The 18,145-nt window shown below is 39.1% G+C and overlaps 1 protein-coding gene across 1 annotated transcript in view; it reads left to right on the forward strand.

Annotated features, from left to right (window-relative positions):
- SPATS2L (spermatogenesis associated, serine-rich 2-like) overlaps positions 1-18,145 on the forward strand; it is a 64,923-nt gene that overhangs the window by 20,928 nt on the left and 25,850 nt on the right. The window contains 3 exon segments of the mRNA XM_009331600.1: positions 10,315-10,423; positions 14,006-14,055; positions 15,021-15,261. Of these exon segments, the coding sequence (XP_009329875.1) occupies positions 10,315-10,423; positions 14,006-14,055; positions 15,021-15,261 (400 nt within the window).

An 18,145-nucleotide genomic window follows, 5' to 3' on the forward strand; every position in this document is an offset into this window, starting at 1 on the left:
TTGCAATTCAGAACTTCAGTTTTGCGATTAGGTGGACTGATAAAAAGGAAAAAATCATTTGGCCTGAGGAATGTGTGCAAGATACTGTAAATGTGGCTTTCCAATCCAGAAAAGTCCCAAGAATTGACGGAGAATTAAGATGTAATATAACACCACAGCATAACAGAAAAAAGAAAGAGCCTTGAACTAGAGGTCAGTAGTCAGATTTTTAGTTAACTTGCTGTTTTCTTTCGAGTTCACAAATAATGAACTTTTCAGTCAGGTAATACATTTCTCAGAACTGATCGTGACCAGCAGTTAATGGCTTAGACATTGCATTTGGTTTATAAAGACTTGATGAACCATGACAACTACTGAGCCTGAAACTAGGTTTCCTCGAGTTTCAGTTTGCTAATGATGTTTCCTGAAAGAACAGTTACAAACTGTTACCTGCCCACCAATACATGAATGAAGCTGCTGAGGAAACAGCATAGCAAATGATGATTTAGACTAAGTAGCTCAGGTGGGAATGAGTTCCTGTTCAGACTGTTGTGTCCATCTGTCGCTGCTTACTCACTTTGTTTGCTTTCAAAAGGATGTAGAACTTTTCTGCTTTATATCCCCTGATGGGAAACAATTCCTTACCTGTTGTGCTGCCCAGGTGCCTGCTTTTTGACTTGTTTTCCCTCATTTATTGTTAACTCCTGAATCACTCATTGTGCTTGAGAATTAGCGTGTCAACATGAATCTGTATTTCGGTGATGAGTATCTTCCTTAGTCCTTAATAACAGCACAGGGTTTAAATATTGAGTAGCATGATGGATTTTGCAATAGAAAGTAATGTCATCAAATCCTATCCCCTAGTGCCAGAGTGCTGGAAGGTAAAGTACAGTAACTCAAATCAATTGAAGTGAACTCGACATACATTAGCTGAGAAACTAGCATGCTCAGTTTGCCATTTCACCTGGACAAGTCTGTCCTCTTTTAAAATGAGATTGCGATGGCACAGAACCTCCATTTGACATCTCATACTTGGTTTACAGTATGGTGGCTCTTTCTGTCAGCAACAAACTGAGTAACTCTAAAGCAACTGTAGTTTTAGAACCCTCTGAGTAATGCACGAGAAATACGAGGAAAGGGTTGAACAGATATATCCTGCTGGGTTGGCTTTAATTTTATTTGCACATAAACTGCTAAAATGTAAAGACTTCATTTGCATCTTTGAAAAGCACACATATTTACAGTGTCCTGGTAAGAGAGTCAAAATTGAATCCCTTTCTCGCTTAGAAAACTTGCAGAGCAAGACATGGTCATGCTACACAACATTGAAGCAGTGAGTTTAATGTTTACTTTTATCCACCTTTTGGGGGAGAGTATTTCTGGGAAACAAAACAAAGATTTATAAATTGAATTACTTTTGCTGAGCTCCACAAATCCCTTGCCATCAAAACAAATATAAGCAGGCCTTGTTAAAAAGAACAGAATAGAATACAGTTCCTTCCCAGTTCTCCCTTTCTTTTACCTCAGTGCTTGCAGATCATAATATATTTAAGACTTTGATCCTGCTAGGACTTGAATGAAGCCAAAGGAGCTGTACATCTGCACACAAATACTTATTCTTGTAAGTTTCTGCAAAAGTAAAACACAAGTTTCTCCTTAAATTGAACATTGTTTCTCTGTGACAAAAATGTAGTACAGAGCCTATGAAGTTTTAGCATAATGTTTCTACGTTTGTTTTTTTGTTTGTTTTTTTAATGGTGGCCTTTCGCCACGTTCTCTCCATGATCAGCTTCTAGTTATTCAAGGAAATAAGACCTCTGCCACTGTTTTAAAGGTGATGTGGGGCTGAGGCACACTTTTGAGCATTATGCTCACATACAGACTCTATAAGACCCTACCCCTAATTTGAGTCAAAGAGAATGCTCCTGTAGTACTGATACTTCTATAATTCATTCTTGGCATTTCAGCTGAAATAGTTCATGAAGTCAATAGGTTAAACATTCTATTTTATATCTCTTCTTCCACCCCCCCCAGCCCCGAGAGATTTATATAAATGTTGGCCTGTGATGTCAGGAAGGCTAATGGAAGTTTCTGTAGTTGGCAAAGGCTCCCGCAGCTGTGATACTCTTGTGGGGAGCCAGGACTGTTCTGATTACCATATTTGTATGCATATAAGCCACAAATTTTCTGGAATAACACAGGTTCTGCACTTCAGCAGCCACAAGGGTCGTTACATGCCTGCATAGCTAGTACAGGGAGAAGTTTACTATCAGGATCTCTCTCAGAATAATTCCCTCTGCCCTGACCCTTGCTTATAGTCTTCCTTCACTATGCTACTCTCCCTCTTGCCTCTGATTATACTCATCTCTGTGCCTGAAAAACGGTATAACTAAGGACTTGTTTTCTAGTATCAGGATTTTCAGAGACTGAGTTATACATAGTTCGGATCATATGCACACAAGTTCACTGGATTAAAGGATAAAATGGGCCAAACTCATTGGTTTAAATCCAAAATAATTCCATAAAATTAATGGAGGCATTCAAGCATTAACCTAGTACATCACCAGAAGAGGTGCTGAGAGTCTGAATGACAAGGCCTCCAAAGAAGAAGCAATGGGAGTGAGGAATACAAGCGATGTATTGTCTCCTGCAGCAATTAGACCCTCTTAGTTTAACAAGAGAAGAGTGAATATCAGGCACTTCCCAGGGTAGCCATTGAGCTCTGGCACGTGATTTTGGTTTTGATCCAAAGAAATATTGGGAATTGTTCAAACTCCAGGACTTGCTGTTGGGCCTATCTTTTTTTATTTTATTTATTGTGTGTCTAAATATGTTTGAACAAGTGAGATCTGGTGTCAGCTGGAACTAGCAAAATACTTGTTCAGATGAAAATCCTCCTCTTGGGATTCTGTTCAGAGTAAAGTTTTGCTGAAGTTCTCCTGAAAGGCTTGCTTTTTCATTTGTCATTTCAAGTGTCAGAGCTGTAGGAGCAGATGGGCAGGTTTGTTCCATAAACTGCAAGAAGGAAACTTGATTCATAGTGTTTTGGGGGGTTTCACAGTTTTGTTTACATTGCACCATAACTGTGGTTTTCATAAGCGATAGTCAGCATGCAAGGAAAGAGTAGGATTCATAGTGGAAGGAATAGAAGTAGTATATAAAATTAAAATCATGCATTACAAAAGCAGATAGTTTCCAATCTATGATTTCACTAGGTCTCCTTAAAGTTAACCTTTGCAGCTGTTCCTTGCTCATGTGTTGAAGTAGATGGACTTAGTCCAAAGACCAGCAAGTTGATCAAAATGCACTTGTGTCACTCAATGAGCCATTTAACTTGGGTTAAGGATATTATAGATTCAGTTCTCTAAATATGCTGTCATTATTCAAGCAGAACAGTTCTTAATGAGCCAAGTTTTTTAATATGTTCTTTCGGGATTCCTGAAATGTCTGTTTTTTCCATTTAATTAGTTTACAAATCTGGGGGATGGGACGACATAATAAATCCATGATGATCGCCTAAGGTAGTTTACTGCAGCAAGTAGAATTTGTTTTGTGCTTATTGGGGATAAGTGATCCGAAAGTATCAGTGTGATAAACAGGTCATGTAGTGGAAAGAGAGGTGCAGACCTGATCAAAGCTGTTTTCTTGCTCAAAGGGGATATTAACAACACTTGTTCAGTGTGTCATGATGAACTCGGTAAATCAGACAGAAAAGCGTCTCCAATGTAAGAAATAGGCTTTTAATGCAGTAAAGTCAAATTGTATTTATGAAATATGTTTGTGTAGGAGTTTTCAAAACCTTAAAAAATTCTGCCATAAAGTGCTTTTAAAATGCATTTTCCTGCTTAATGTAACCAGGACATCTGCTAATGCTAAATTCCTAGATTATAGAAACCAGCAGAGTTCTGGAGACAGCCCTTCTTCCCTGCTCCTCTTGCATGATTTGGGTCAACCCCAATTGGAGGTGTAATCTAGTTGAACGTGGCCTACACTGCTACCTGTCCTGAGTTGCAGTGAGTATGTATGGTGTACATAAAGATTGCTACTGATATGCAGTAAAAATAAAGCAGGAAAATGTCTGTGTGTTTGTTGATAACCATACTTCTAAATGAATTTAGCTCCTAACTTAGAGAAAATCTGTTGATCTTAATGTTTAGTACAAAGTGAAGGTGGATCTGCGTTAGTGTTCCTAACCAAGCATAAGTAAGAATATTTCTAACTGAATAAGTGACCATAATAGTAACTTACTTCAAGGGGATTAGAGCAGCTGTGTTCAGGAGTTTCAGAACAGCCGTGAGCTTTCAGCAAAGAAGTTTAATTTGTCACTATGTCAGAAATATATAAACAAATTCTCTGAACCCCGGATATGTTACTTATTCACCAGAAACATCCTCTTTGAGATGATGCCAAGGGGGAGCAGATGGAGTAGAGCAGCAAACAGGCAGTGATTGATTCCATGTTGTTACAGTTGCCTGGGAACCATTTGAAACTTGACAGAGAACCTAAAGGACTCGGAGGAATACACAGCAATGTCAGCTTGGTTCTGGGTATGGAGTAGGTAATCTGCTGTCACAACTTTCAGGCAGGCTATATTTCTTTTTGAGCTTGATTTTTCAGGAAAGTCTCATGAGATGGGTGCTCATGAGGATTTCGAGTAAGATACCATGAGAGGTTAGAATTTCGGTGTCCTCTTCTCGTGTGTGCCATGTTCCTCAGAAGTAGCCTGTTACTGAATTTTCTTTTTTCTTTTTTTTAGGCGAGCCAAAAATTTGCCCCAAGTGGGATTGCCTATAGTTTAACAGTAATCCTCAAAAATAGTCATGTATATCTGATCAGACCCTGGGGATTTTATTTTGGGGCAGAAACAGCTTATCTGAGGGGACTTGGAACCTCTTTCAATTTTGATATAACTCCTGGGCAGTCTTCAGCAATTTATGTAAGAGACTGATAAAAATGACCTCATGACTGTGGAATTCTGGTCCTGATGAGACACAACCTGGCTCAAATAGCTTGAAATGCTTGCTCAAGTCCTGTTAAAGCTGCTGCAAAGTGTGTGCTTAAGACTTCAGCTCAGAAAAGTGGTTTAAAAGCCTTCTAAACTTTGAACTAACTTTAGCCTTATCCAGAAGAGCAGCTAGGTCCACAGGAGTTAAATGCATGCTTGCAAGGTAGGTCTCTGGATCGTGGGTTTAAATGGAGGTGGATCTGGGTTCTGTCTTCCATGTTCTTGAGCATACACGGTTGTTTTCAAGATCACAGCTTTATATTTTAGCTCTGTGATTGCTTTAAAGTAGCTTTTGTAAGCTGAAATTCTGGGCAAGTCATCTTAGTAGTAAACAAAGAAATGTGCTTTCCGGTCAGGCTACAGGAGGGAAAGCCCAGGAATTTAACTGCTGTCAGTGACAGCTTCTCAACTAATGCTGACATTAACAGCACAATTATCTGTGGTTCAGAAGGTATGTTACTAAATTCTCTTCATGTCCCGGAATGCTTGTCTAGCGTCCAGATGATGACACAAGTTCACTGGGAATCTACACTGGATAAAGACAGGATGATTCACAAAATTGTTAAAATAGTTGACTTCCCTGTAGTCTGTCTGGTAGTGTTGTTCTTCCTATGGTCAGGTTTCAGCGAGTAGGAAAAAACTGTTTTCTCCCACATACATGGAAATAAATCTAATAAAGTACACTGCTGTGAGTTTGTTCTTGCAGACTGTTAGGTATTAATGCAGTATCACTGCATGTTAGGAGATTCTTTGGCTCTTGTACTTTTTTTCATCCTTTAGGATGTTAAATATTTTTAAAAAGGAATTTGTTGATGAGAAGTCATACAACATTGGATTACTCTAGTTCCATAATCTGTTGCTTGCATGTTGAGAAGATGGACGTTCTTGGTAAGTTTGAGGACTATAAGTTTGGAGAGATAAAGTTGGGAATTATCTCCTGCTCTGGAGTCACCCTGTCACACCTTTAATAAGAATGAGCTCTATATAGTTTTCTGGATTGGGAAGTGACTGACTTTCTCAAGCAGCTGGAGGCTTGTAAGCAATTGAGGTGTATAGCTGTACTAGCAAAAGGGCTGGTTTATCACCTGAACTAGTAGGTGAAGCAGAGGGGAGCCAGCATACCTGGGCTACCTAGATCCAACTCACATCCAGCCCTGTAATATATCTCCCACTTGTTGTCTTGTATTTGTCAAGCATTCCTGGAGCTTTGCTGTGCCTCTGTTCATCACAGTCTGTGATATCTCTTATGACCTTCAGCTGTAGAATTGCATTTGTCTTAGGCTTACACTGTCAGGAAGGTTGTCTACCCCTCCCTTGGGCTTTTTCTTTTGTATTGTTATGTCCCTTTTCCAGAAATACAAGGGACATGTTTCACATGTGGGGACAGACCTGGGCTTCAAACATAGAAATCTACACGTATTTTTGAAACCAGGATGAAAGGACCAAGGTGGAATATCAGGGACCTTGAAATTGCATTTCTAGGCTAAAGCCTAGTCGCATTCAACACGCCTTTTCCTCCTCCCAGATACACTGTCAGGTCACAATTTGAGACTTGTAGCCATTTGTCAATAATTTTGGATGTCCAGAAATCCCTGACTTTTTCATTGCCTGTGTACAATAGTTCCAGTGTATTCTGGATGAAAACACCAGTCAAACAGTGCATATGTTGGAGATCTGATGTCTGGCACATAGGTCTGTCTGTGTTTGAAATTCCAGAAAACAATATGGTAACATTATTGCATTTTGTTCCTAAAAATTTTTAAGATAAGATACAAAACCTTTTGGGATTTCTCCTCTGTTGGAATTCTGGGTTTATATCTGCTTTTGTTGTTTCTGAACAGAGCAGTGTGTGTGTGTGTAAATATATTTTTTACTTAATATTGACATATCCTACTGGTTGCAAATTTTAGTTTTCATCTGTCTTATCCCACATAAGTCACTACAGAAATCTGGAAAGCAGAAACACTAAGAACTTGTAGGTATCCTGGGTATCATAGCATACATACACAAGGGAAGCAGATTAAGAAAAAGTAAGCAACTTCTGGTGTGGAATTTCCTAAGTCCTGGATGCTTTATTTTGCAATCGGATGTTCTTTTCCTGAGGAATTTTTTCATGAAATGTCTTAAATTTTTTATTTTCTAAATTGAAAGATAAACAAATGTATATTTTGTACAACAGTCAACAAAGGATATTGTTGGGGTTTTGCAGTAGAACTGTTGAGCTCTGCAGTACATTAATATTCCCTGAATCAAATTTTTATATAGTCCAACTAAAACAGGACTGTGTCCACAGTGTTGGTCATATGCTTATGTTAAAGCATACGGTAAATTTCTTTTCTCTGTATTGGTGAGTATTCTTCCTAAGATCATAATCTTGCTTTTTTTGGGTTATCTCCACAACTAGAATGTTTCCATAACCTTTTTGTATTTAATCATAGTACTAGTTGGATAAAGCACAGTTTAGCTTTTAATTCTGGTTTTTCTATTAATCAAAAATTTCTTAACAAAGACCATACAGTGCAAACAAAGTCTTCAGTAGATTCCATAGTCTAAAACATAGTCTGCCTGGTCGAGTTCTTGTGTGTCAGTGTTCTCCACCCCACAGATGTTCTTCTTAATGTCTTTAAGAAGTTTCCAAACTGCAGTGTGTGGCGAGTTGCCTGATCCATCCTGTGGTCTTGGCCTCACTTTGTTGTTTCCAGATGCTTCTTGAGGCTTCCAGACCTTTCATAGCAAAGAGGGACCTAGAAGCCATATGAAATTCCCATGCTTATATTTAAAGATGGTTAGAATACATTAGATATTTCCTTTTACTATTTTTCCTGTAAGCAGCTGCCACAAGGAGATTATGCAATTTTGAGTAGGCAGAGAGATGTTCCACATGATTGTGAAAGAAGAGGGGATGTTTTTGTGAGAATACGAAGATATAATCCACATGGTGGAAATGTTTGGCAACTACCAGCTTGAACGTAAAATGGACTGCAGCTTGTGGCCTGCTCTACCCTAGTGTCTTTGCCAACTTTTATTGTTATGGAGCCAGCTCAGTTCATGCTTGTTGCAGCTTTATCAGTAAATAGCATACCTGTGCCCACGATCAGAAGATGAATAAAACTCCTTTTTCCAGGGCTTTCTCTGCACATCCTGTTGATTTGGGTTAGTTTTCACTTGAATGCCTGCAGTGCATAGAGAGCTATACTTGCTACTTCCCTCCCCATGCATACACATCAGCTGAAGAGATATGCTCGAGCAGACGGAGATTTTCTGGATAGTTTCTGGCAACAATAGCCTCTGGTTCAAGCGGTCCAGTTCACAGCCTAGCCTGTCTGAACTTCCGACATAGTTACCTGTGTTTACTAGAGACTCCAAAGCAGCTAGCTGTTGGGTTGGGACCTAGCTTGTGGCATAGGATGTCAACGTTATAGGTTGGCATAGGGTGGCAATGTTAAACAGATAATTAGATAGGCCTTTGGAAACGGTCCTTGGGAAGTAGACAAGCAATTTAACTCCACTGCCCTCTAATTTATGGCTGTGGCCTGAGTTGTCCAAGGCTAGACTTGCTACTTGAAATGTGTTGTGGGCAAATGTGAAACTGTGAAGAGATGTGTGATAGGATGATGGACAGGAGCAGAGTAAATTCTACTAAGTAGATGTACTGAAGTTGTGTGCTGAAGTCAGAAAGTGGCCTTCCTTACCCAGTGAAAGAGATGAGCTCATCTAGAAAGCATCCTCCAGAAAGTTTGATCCTGTGTGGATTTAGCTGAAGCAAGTATCAACCTTTTGCGCTGCTGAAGCTAAGTCCAGCAGGCATTGTGAAACAGAACCTGAAATGAGTCGTGGCTTATGTTAGTATACGGGACAGGGAAATACAGTGGTTGAGGAGTGGGGTGAACATACTACAGCAAAACAAGATGTTTGGTCATAAGTCTGAGCACTTAAGTGTTCTGAATCACCTTCTGGTGTCTCCACTGATGGAGACTCCATAAAGGGAATCTAGAAAAGATTGTTTTTCAATGGACAGCTAAGACGAGGTACTGTGTGAGTGCTCTCACTGTGTAAGCCAGCCTAGTTCCCTTAAACAGATCTATCTTCACGTATTATTTTTTCACAATTATATTTCACAGTACAATAAAAAGACCACCAGTGCTTCACAATGAGAAATTAGCATGACAACATCGTGATGCAGTAAATAAAGTACACCCTAATCAAGGACGTATTCCCACAGAAAGATGACAAAGAAGGGTGCCAGATAAACATTTGCAGTGCAATAACAAGTTTCTAATAATAAATACATGCTGGAGAGCTTGACACAGAAGCTCAAAAAGCTGATTTGGAGCAACTAGACTGGTTTTGGCACCGATTCTCTTGTTTTTTCAGAGTACTACCTTAGGCTTTTGTTAGTTTTGCTAATTACATTTAACCAAGTATTTTTATTTTGGTACTACCTAGTAAAGCCTGTCTAGCATTAAAACAATATAGTAATTAAGTTTCATGTAACTATTTACTTTCAGCTATATTACATGGGCTTGAGAAAGTAAATCATCAACATGATTCCAGTAGGAATATTTTATTTCAAACATAGTGGGTTGAATTACCATTTGATATAAACGGATACTGAAGACAATACAGGAATAGCAAATGCTGTGAAATTGAAGCATGGCATGCCAGAATCATCTGTGGGTGTAACACCTCATCCATCAGCAGAATTTCCTGAAGGAAGCATTTGGCTTCCCATGTCCTTTGTTCAGGATTTTGTTACACAAGCTTCCTGGTCACGTATATATATGGAATAGCAAACTGAAACTATGCTGAGCAGCCACTAGAGCTTTTAAAAATTATAGTTTTCTTTTAGCCTGTGACTATTTGCGTGCATGTGACTTTTCCAGATGTCAAAAAACCACTGATCATAACTTTGATGTGGCAAGGCCATGCAACAGCCTTGTTGAAGTAGTTGTGTACGCCATAAGTTTGAATAGGTGATGTGTCTTGTCAAGTCGCATGGCAGAAAATAGAACGTGTAGGAAAGAAGCATAAGGCTAAATTCTGTCAGTTTAACTACACTAGTTCTCCCGCTGTGACTGAGGGTAGGATTTGGTTCCAGGCTTACTGGCTACCAGTTCTACAAATTGGTCTCTTGAAGAAATTGTTTTCATTATTTGCATGGACCGGGTAGGGAGAGGATGGATATTGCTTCATACAGATACATTGTTGTATACTTGTAAGCCTGTCATGTATAACATGCATTTATATAAACATGCATTGGTACAGAGGTACCTTGTTGTCTAAAGGAGTTGTCTAAGGATATGTTATTGTCTTCCTTTTTTTCCTTCCAGATCAATGCAATCCGATCAATTGTTCCGAACAAAAGCAATAATGAGATAGTTCTGGTGTTGCAGCAGTTTGATAACAGTGTAGACAAGGCTGTTCAAGCTTTCATGGATGGTGAGTACAGTGTACCTTTTTCACTAAGGCATGAGGGATTCAGTTGCACGCTAAAGTATTCGCTGTCTCTAGTGGCTCAAAATACATTTTGTTGTTCTGCTGAAATTCAGATGATTGTGACACTTAAAGTTCACTTTTTTATAATTGATCCTCCTGCCTGCATCTTTGCTTCTTCACAGTATAAGTTTGACATGGCTGTTTATCTGTTCTACCGGACACTGCCATTTTTTGGTGCCATTCTTGTTGCAGACATTCTTTATTCTGCATGAAAGTTAATGCTCTTTAAAGTAAATATGTCAGAATATGATTCACTATTGAAGACACAGTAACTAATAAGAATTTGAGATAGTTCTGAAGCAGATAACCAGGCCCGTAAACCCTGAACTTGACGCATACATTGACATTCAAACCTCAATCTGAATTTTGCAAATAGCCTTGACATTTATAATGGCTGAACCAAGACTCCGTTGAAAGTTTGAGCCATTCTAAATCTGGATCAGAGTTTATATTTTGCATCATGAGACCATCTCTAATGAAAGGTCACTTGTATTTAAATAACACTTTTCTGATAAATATATAATGGCAAGTATTTTGAACTTTCACCAAAGTCTGTAAGAAACCCTTTGCAGGAATAATAGCATACCATGAACAAATTCTCTCAAAAATCTTTGTAGCTTAGGGCTGCTTAAAAGATACTAGAAGTTCAGTGGTCTCAGAAGCCCTGTATATCTCAAAAATGCCTCATAATGTTGATTTGCCATCTCACCAAGTTGCTTATTTCGTATCTATTTTACTTCAGAATAGTTTTGGCTTTGGTTTGGATTAATTTACTAAAATGTATCAGCCAAAAAGCATCATGATATACTAGGAATTACTTACCAATATGCAAAAAGCAGATGCAAGCAAACTGGACTGTTTATAAATGCATCAGAATTCTTCCATCAGATCTGTATGGTGCCTCTTGATTCAGGCATCTGCATAGACAGTCAGATTCTGATAGATGTGTGGAAATCGGAGTTTGTGCACACACACAGAGAGAAAGGAAAATGTGATGCATCTAATTAACAATAATTTTGTTTTCCTGTAATATATGTCCTGGGAAAAGTAGTGGAGGGTTGCTCTATGATTATTCAGTAAGTTCCTTTCATTCAATTTATTTTGTCTTGTTACCATTGCTCTCTTGTGGTCTTTGAGTTGTTTCCAATGGCTCCTCAAAAGGGGAAGTGCTTTCATAGCCATGTGTTGTCATCTGCTATGAGGAAGAAACAGGGCAAAAGGAAGCCTTGCAGGAGTGCAACAAAGTCTTGAAGAAAAGCAAGCTCTTGTAACCTGAGTTCAAATGATCTTTGTTTGAACTTCATCAATTTATGATCATTGTGCCTTGAGTTCAGAAGTCTTTGCAAGCGAGCATTTGAAAACAGCCAATATTTGTTACTGTTTGGAAGCAGTGTGAGAAAAGACATGTGTCCATTCAGCTGCCACTGTGGATAGAATGAATCTAGCACTTTGAGTATCTTTTCACGTGAATGACAAAAACTGCTAAGATTGAAATATCACAACCGCAGAGAACGCATTGCCACATGCAGTGAAAAACATGGGGACGGCCATGCTGAATGAAAAGGCTGAGCACCTCCATTTAATGCTTCTCTCGGAGGTGCTGCATGCTGAATCAAGAAATGTTCAAATTTAGTTTCCTGAGATCAGTGCCTATCTTGCTTCGTATCTGGAGCGGCATATAGGTGATATCTCTATTATGAATTTACTTTTATATGTGAAATTTGAGTTAAATAAAATAGCAGTTCAAATGTGTTATTTGCTACGTTAGTGTTTACCTAATTAAGCATCATCAGAAGGTCTGTTCAGCTGCTTTGTAGATGTGTTCAAGAAAATATACTGGTGGATTCAAATGAGGGCTTTGGGACTTGCACAGTTAGTGCATTTCCAAGAGGAGGAAACTGGGGTTAGTTGGGTGAATCCCTAAAATAACCCTCACCGTGCATAGTATTCACAGGGAAGTGAGGGAAGCAAAGCTAAGACAACACAGACAACACAAAAAGTGTGTTGGACAATACTGTGAAAACAGTTAACAAAGCTGTCAAGTGAAATCGCATATTTTCAGCAGCACGGAGTAGAATAGGCAGCAAATGTCTAGGTTTATTTCTTCATACTGAAATGCGGTGTCTGTCAAAAGATAGTATACCTTTAGGAGAGGGGATTGTATTTATATGTACATAAGTTTGTACACGTGTAATTAAATATAGATATATGTATAGTTATACACATAATAGAAGTTTTCTTCTGTCTGCATTGTCATGTCATCTAGGAAACAAAATATGGCTTTGATGGATTCCATATACATTTTTTTCACAATTTAACAAATTAGGCTTAGCACTGCTAGCAAGATGCATAATTTCTTCTAATGTGCATGATAGACTCACCAGATAATCTTGGATCTGGATTATTGTGATACAAAAACAATTGTGGTACATTTGAAAACCTCACACGTCTTTGGCTGAATACAAGTTGATGACTCACGGTGGTCCGAAAACAGCATTACTACTTAATACTAAAATTGTCAAGAGTTCACTGAAATGAGTGAGAAGAATGGCTGAGTATGAAACCCATTTGGAAAGGATAATAAATGAATATTTACTAGAATTATGCAGTGATGGTGAAGTGATTCTTAAATTCAAGTGGAAGACCTTTAACTTGGTTGTGATTAAAAGGATTATAGTGGCAGATACTGCTATCGTAGTTTGGATGATGATTCAGACTGCATGCTTACCATGAGCATCTATTTTCAGCTTTAGGGTCCAGGAGAACAAAATAATGGTGTTAACTAGGTGGAGAAGAGTTTTCTTCTAACATGGCAGCTGGCACTGGTCTGACAAAGGCTCTGCTTGCTTTGTTCCATAAATTAATCCACCCAACTCATTAGGACTGGCAGGCAGAATTTCAAGTATACAAAATCGTAATCATTTTTCAATGTAAATTTTAACAATTTTTTTTCTGCAATGCCTAAATTTACTGTGTTTGTGTGATGCAGGATTTCTGCAGGAGTCCATGAAATTACTCTTTTGGATGCTAATTCAGTCTTAATTTTTATGTTCTTATGTCTTCTGAATATGACAGATAACACATAGGAAGTATATGATAAAAATGCCAAAAGATTTTAAAACTTTCGGAAGCTTTACAGTCAGGGTGGACTATCTAGTTTACCCAGTGTTTATACTAGGGTGCTGAGATGCTTCCCTTTTCAGGCAAGAGATTTGAGCGTTGATTTTTTCCGGGGCTTATGCTAGTGCTTTAAGTTAGGCACCCACTTAATCACTTTGTGGAATGAAGGCCATAAAAAACAGTAGTGCTAAATAGCCCATCCACTGTACGTAGTGTAATCAAATAAAACGGGTAACTAAAAAGGAGAAAGATGGCAGCTCTCACTTTGTTCTCCCCACATAAGAGAATTCACAACAACAAATGGAAATGCTGCCCAGCTAGGAGACTAGAAGCTGTTCTTGAACACACTTGTTCTTTTTTCATAGCTGAACTTTTGTTGAGATGTTTTATCTTTCCTTTCTCTAGGCAGTGCAACTCAGGTTCTAAAGGAATGGAATATGACAGGGAAAAAGAAGGTAAGAACTTGCTCTTTGAGAATCAAAGCATTCAGACCATTTATCAGCTGTCTGTAGTTGAATGTAGTACTCTGTCTGCCTTTGCTAACATAGGTGACTTCATTCACACCTGTAGTCAGAATACTTGAAAGCAAATGTGTGTATTTTTAATCTGTTCATCTGTTGCTGTCTCTCTAGCCCAGTGTTCTGAGAAAATTTCTGGGACAGCACATGCGTGTATATGTGTGTGGGAGCCAGACCCTGGACAAGTACAGAATGAATCCCAAAACAGCCCATGTGCAGAAACACTTAATAAGCAGTTGTACCCTGGATATTCACAGCCACTTACAGTGCTAGTTTTTGCTGCCAGGTGTAAAAATAACTTATGCATAGGAGTCATCCATTAGGAGTTGTGCATTAGTGACACGATCAAGTCAGATACTTCAAGTATGTATTTGGGATATGATCTTCATGCTTATGTTATCTCCAAGCTGGAGCTGTACCAGGAGGCTGCCCTGTGAGTCACTGTCATGGAGGCTCCTCTTTATGGTTGGGAGAGCTACAGCAGCAGTGGCCAGCCTATGTCTTCTGTGATCACTTTCTACCTGATCAGAGTGACGCCTTAAGGGTTTGTCTGTGTTACTGCGTGGATGTCCCCTGGATGGTTAGGAACTGCTTGTCCTAAGTGACTGCAAACATTTTGAGCAGCATCTTAGCGGAGGCTCTGTTACCATTTTGCAATGCAAGTATTTTGTGTGGAAGGAAGGGAGAAACCAGTTTGGGGCTTCAGGTTTTATTTTAAACAGTTTATATATTCAGCTGAACAGATGCAATGTATTGTATAGCACAGCATGGCCTGTAAATTGCGTTACACTGATGTCACTTGTATGGCTTTTTAAGAGCATGGACAATTTACTAATTATATTTTGAGTTTATATGAGTTGCACTGAGTGATGTGTCTGTTCTTGCAATATTTCTCCGTTTAGAACAATAGGAGAAAAAGAAGCAAATCTAAACAGCACCAGGGCAATAAAGATCCTAAAAACAAGAATGGTGGACCTGAGAAGGCATCTCAAGAGCCCCAGGGAATATATGACTGCCATCTGAATGGATGCTCTAAGGACAACTCTTGCAGTGGTTCTGCCAATCAGAAACTGGAAGCCACTTCTCTTGAGAACAAAGGCTCAGGATTTTTAGAGTCAGCGCTGGTCTGTCCAGAAATCACAGGTCAGTTCATCTGGCACAAGACACCTTTTCAACTGGCAGTAGCCAAGCCTCCATTTACATAAAGATTATGGTATTTTTATTGCCGTGAAGAAGAATATAATAAAAAGAAGTTGGGGAGAGGTGTTTGTGCAAAATAATGCACATAGCTATTAGTCATGCAGGTAGGTCTATATCTGGGCACAATTCGCCTTGCAATATGTTTCCTTGCAAAATGTCTTTTTTTTTTTTCTAGAGACAAAAGGATCAAACTATAATTAGAGGCCCAGCCGATACAGAATATTACAGATATAAATACAGAAGAATGCAGGGTTAGAAAATGGCTTGAGTGTTAAATGGTGACAGAAGCAATAAAGTCCCTCATCTGGAGCAAAGTCATCTGAGCAGTATGATCTTGTGGCATATTACAGGATTTCTTTATTGCCTAGTCCAGACTAGCCCATTTTTTCTTTTCCTCATCTTCCCTGAATAGGCTTGTCGCAGTAGATGTCCACTGGCTTTCCCTAACAGGGAAGGGAGGGCCTTTGTTGAGGGAAGGCGGTCTGATAACCTTTCAGTACACGCAGGTTTCTGCTGGGGTCTAGATACTGATTCTGAAACTCTGGGGGACAGTAACACAGAAAGCTCTTCTCCACTGGGTTGTAGTAGATACAGAGTTATGATTATAGCAACATCAATGAAAACAAACCTTCACCTCTGGGGGAGAAGCTCTGCAAAAGCTTTTGCCTTCAAGTATCTTTTCATAAAGCTCGTATTTAATTGCTGTCAGTACTGGTAATGGTTTTTCAGCTCTTCACACTTCAAACTTCTGACAGCCCTAGATTATCACTGCTGTTAGTATTTTCTTTCTGTGTCTTAAGCAGTATCTAAGACTGCATTAAAAGAACTTTCCTTGAAATCCCTTTTTCTGTGGTTGCAAATACAGCTCTCAAACCTCATTTTAAAGGAATGTGCCAAATGGATGATTGTCCTGAAATGAATTCTCTGCTGCTTCCAGATGACTTTGGTGCCAACCTCTGGTCAATTAAATGAAAACTCTGCAACCTATAGCAGCCAAATAGACGAACTACTTACCAAGAAATTTTGTCATAAGAGTTTGGTGCCTTGCAAAGGATCAGAGATACTCTTCCCACCCTTGCTAAAAACTCCCACTTACTTTGGATAGAATATGCCATAAGCCAGAAAATTCTGCATTTCCATAATACTAAAAGCATTCTTGCCACTTATTATGCAAGATGTAAACATTTGTGGTATAAATATATGTCAAGCTCCCATGTCAAACTTCTTAGAGTTACTTTTTTGAAACAATACATGCATGAATAAAGATTCATAGACTGAATTGTCCATGCATGGGGAGTGTTTTCTAAGGGGTAACAGACCTGAATGCAATGAGTACCCACGCTTTTAGTGATCATTTTCTGTGGCATTGGGATTGAGTCCTTTTTTTTCCTTTTTGACATGATACAGTGTAGAGTTGTACATACCAAGGGCAAAAAGTATCTCAGAATTTTTCTTTGCTTTTACAAGTGACAAATGAGATATTACCCTAGCTTTACAATTTTTATAAACTTTTACACATACCCCCTGTTTCAAAAACAGGGGAGAGAGGGAGAAAATAAAAGGTGGAAAAGAAAGGAAAGGAAATAGAGAGAAAGGAAAACCTGAAACTTTAATATTCGTTTCCCTTGCATAGTAAAAAAAGTTCCTGATAATTTATTTAATACAGAGAAGGAAAGAGTTTCTTCTTCACTTCCAGTTGCACTGGAATCCTTGTCTTTGCAGCCAGTATAATAGCTACTTTCTTAAGGTCAAAAGCCACCTATGTACGTATTGTTAAATTTGTGCTGAAGTGCATGGAACTAAATAGAAGGGTGATTAGGATCCCTCAGGGGCCAGCAGCTGCACCCTTGTGGTTCCTGAGCAAGTCAGACTGTTCTAAAGCAGTTCGAAATGGTGAGGTGAGTCCAAAGTGCACCCATTCCATATTGCTCCTTCTTGTGTTGTAATATCCTTTGTTTTGCCCTTGTCTGGCTTGTTTGTTTTGGTTCCTTCCCTATCAAATTAATGTTACTGTAGTCATTTGACTGCCACCTTCACACAGCTCACATCTTAGAAGGATCATAGTCAGGTGTCTGCCTACAGTCCCTTATGCTTTCCTCCCCATGAGGAATGTGAGGTTGGAGCTTTGCTTATACCAACTCACAGTCTGTGAGATTAGGTCTTTCAGAGCCATAAAATCCTGGCTGCCTGGAAGGGACTTCAGGGACCAGAAGGGAGGATGCAGTGTAGCTGGTGTTTCTCCATAATGCGTCCCACACTAGAAAATGATAGGGGAGAACATGCGGCTATTAACTTTAGTTCAGGTCTGCTTATTTCTTGCCATTATTCTGTCTTTCTTTTTCCAAGAAGTCTGTAGTTGTTGCTTTTTTGTGTGATGGTTTCCCACAGGGAATCAAGACCTGCTAGAGAAAATGAAGCACAGAATTCAAGGCCCTGGAAAGCCAAATTGCCTCATCATGGAGGGCCTTAGGGAGTGTTTCACTTAATTATGAGTCAGTTCAGGGGCTCTCCCTCAATATCTTGAAGAGGAAAAGGCCCCCAATAAACCAGATTACTTCAAAATGATGACCAGAACAAACCCTCCAACTCTCCTTAGAGCCCTTGGCAACACAGGATCTGGAGGACTTACAGCTACTGTTTCTGTGCATGCCCTTGTAAAGAAGGGGCATGAATGCACTGAAAGGATATTTAATGCTGCCTTGCCATGCTATTACTTTTGCAGGGACTTGGGTAAAACCAGATACAAATCGGGTACTGATCTCTCTCCTAGTTTTTTAAATTGTTTTTCATGTAGGATGACTTTTAGTGAATCCTTCAAACTTCCTGT

Source organism: Pygoscelis adeliae, unplaced genomic scaffold, assembly GCF_000699105.1.
Source record: "Pygoscelis adeliae isolate BGI_AS28 unplaced genomic scaffold, ASM69910v1 Scaffold160, whole genome shotgun sequence".
In the NCBI taxonomy this organism is placed as follows: Eukaryota; Metazoa; Chordata; class Aves; order Sphenisciformes; family Spheniscidae; genus Pygoscelis; species Pygoscelis adeliae.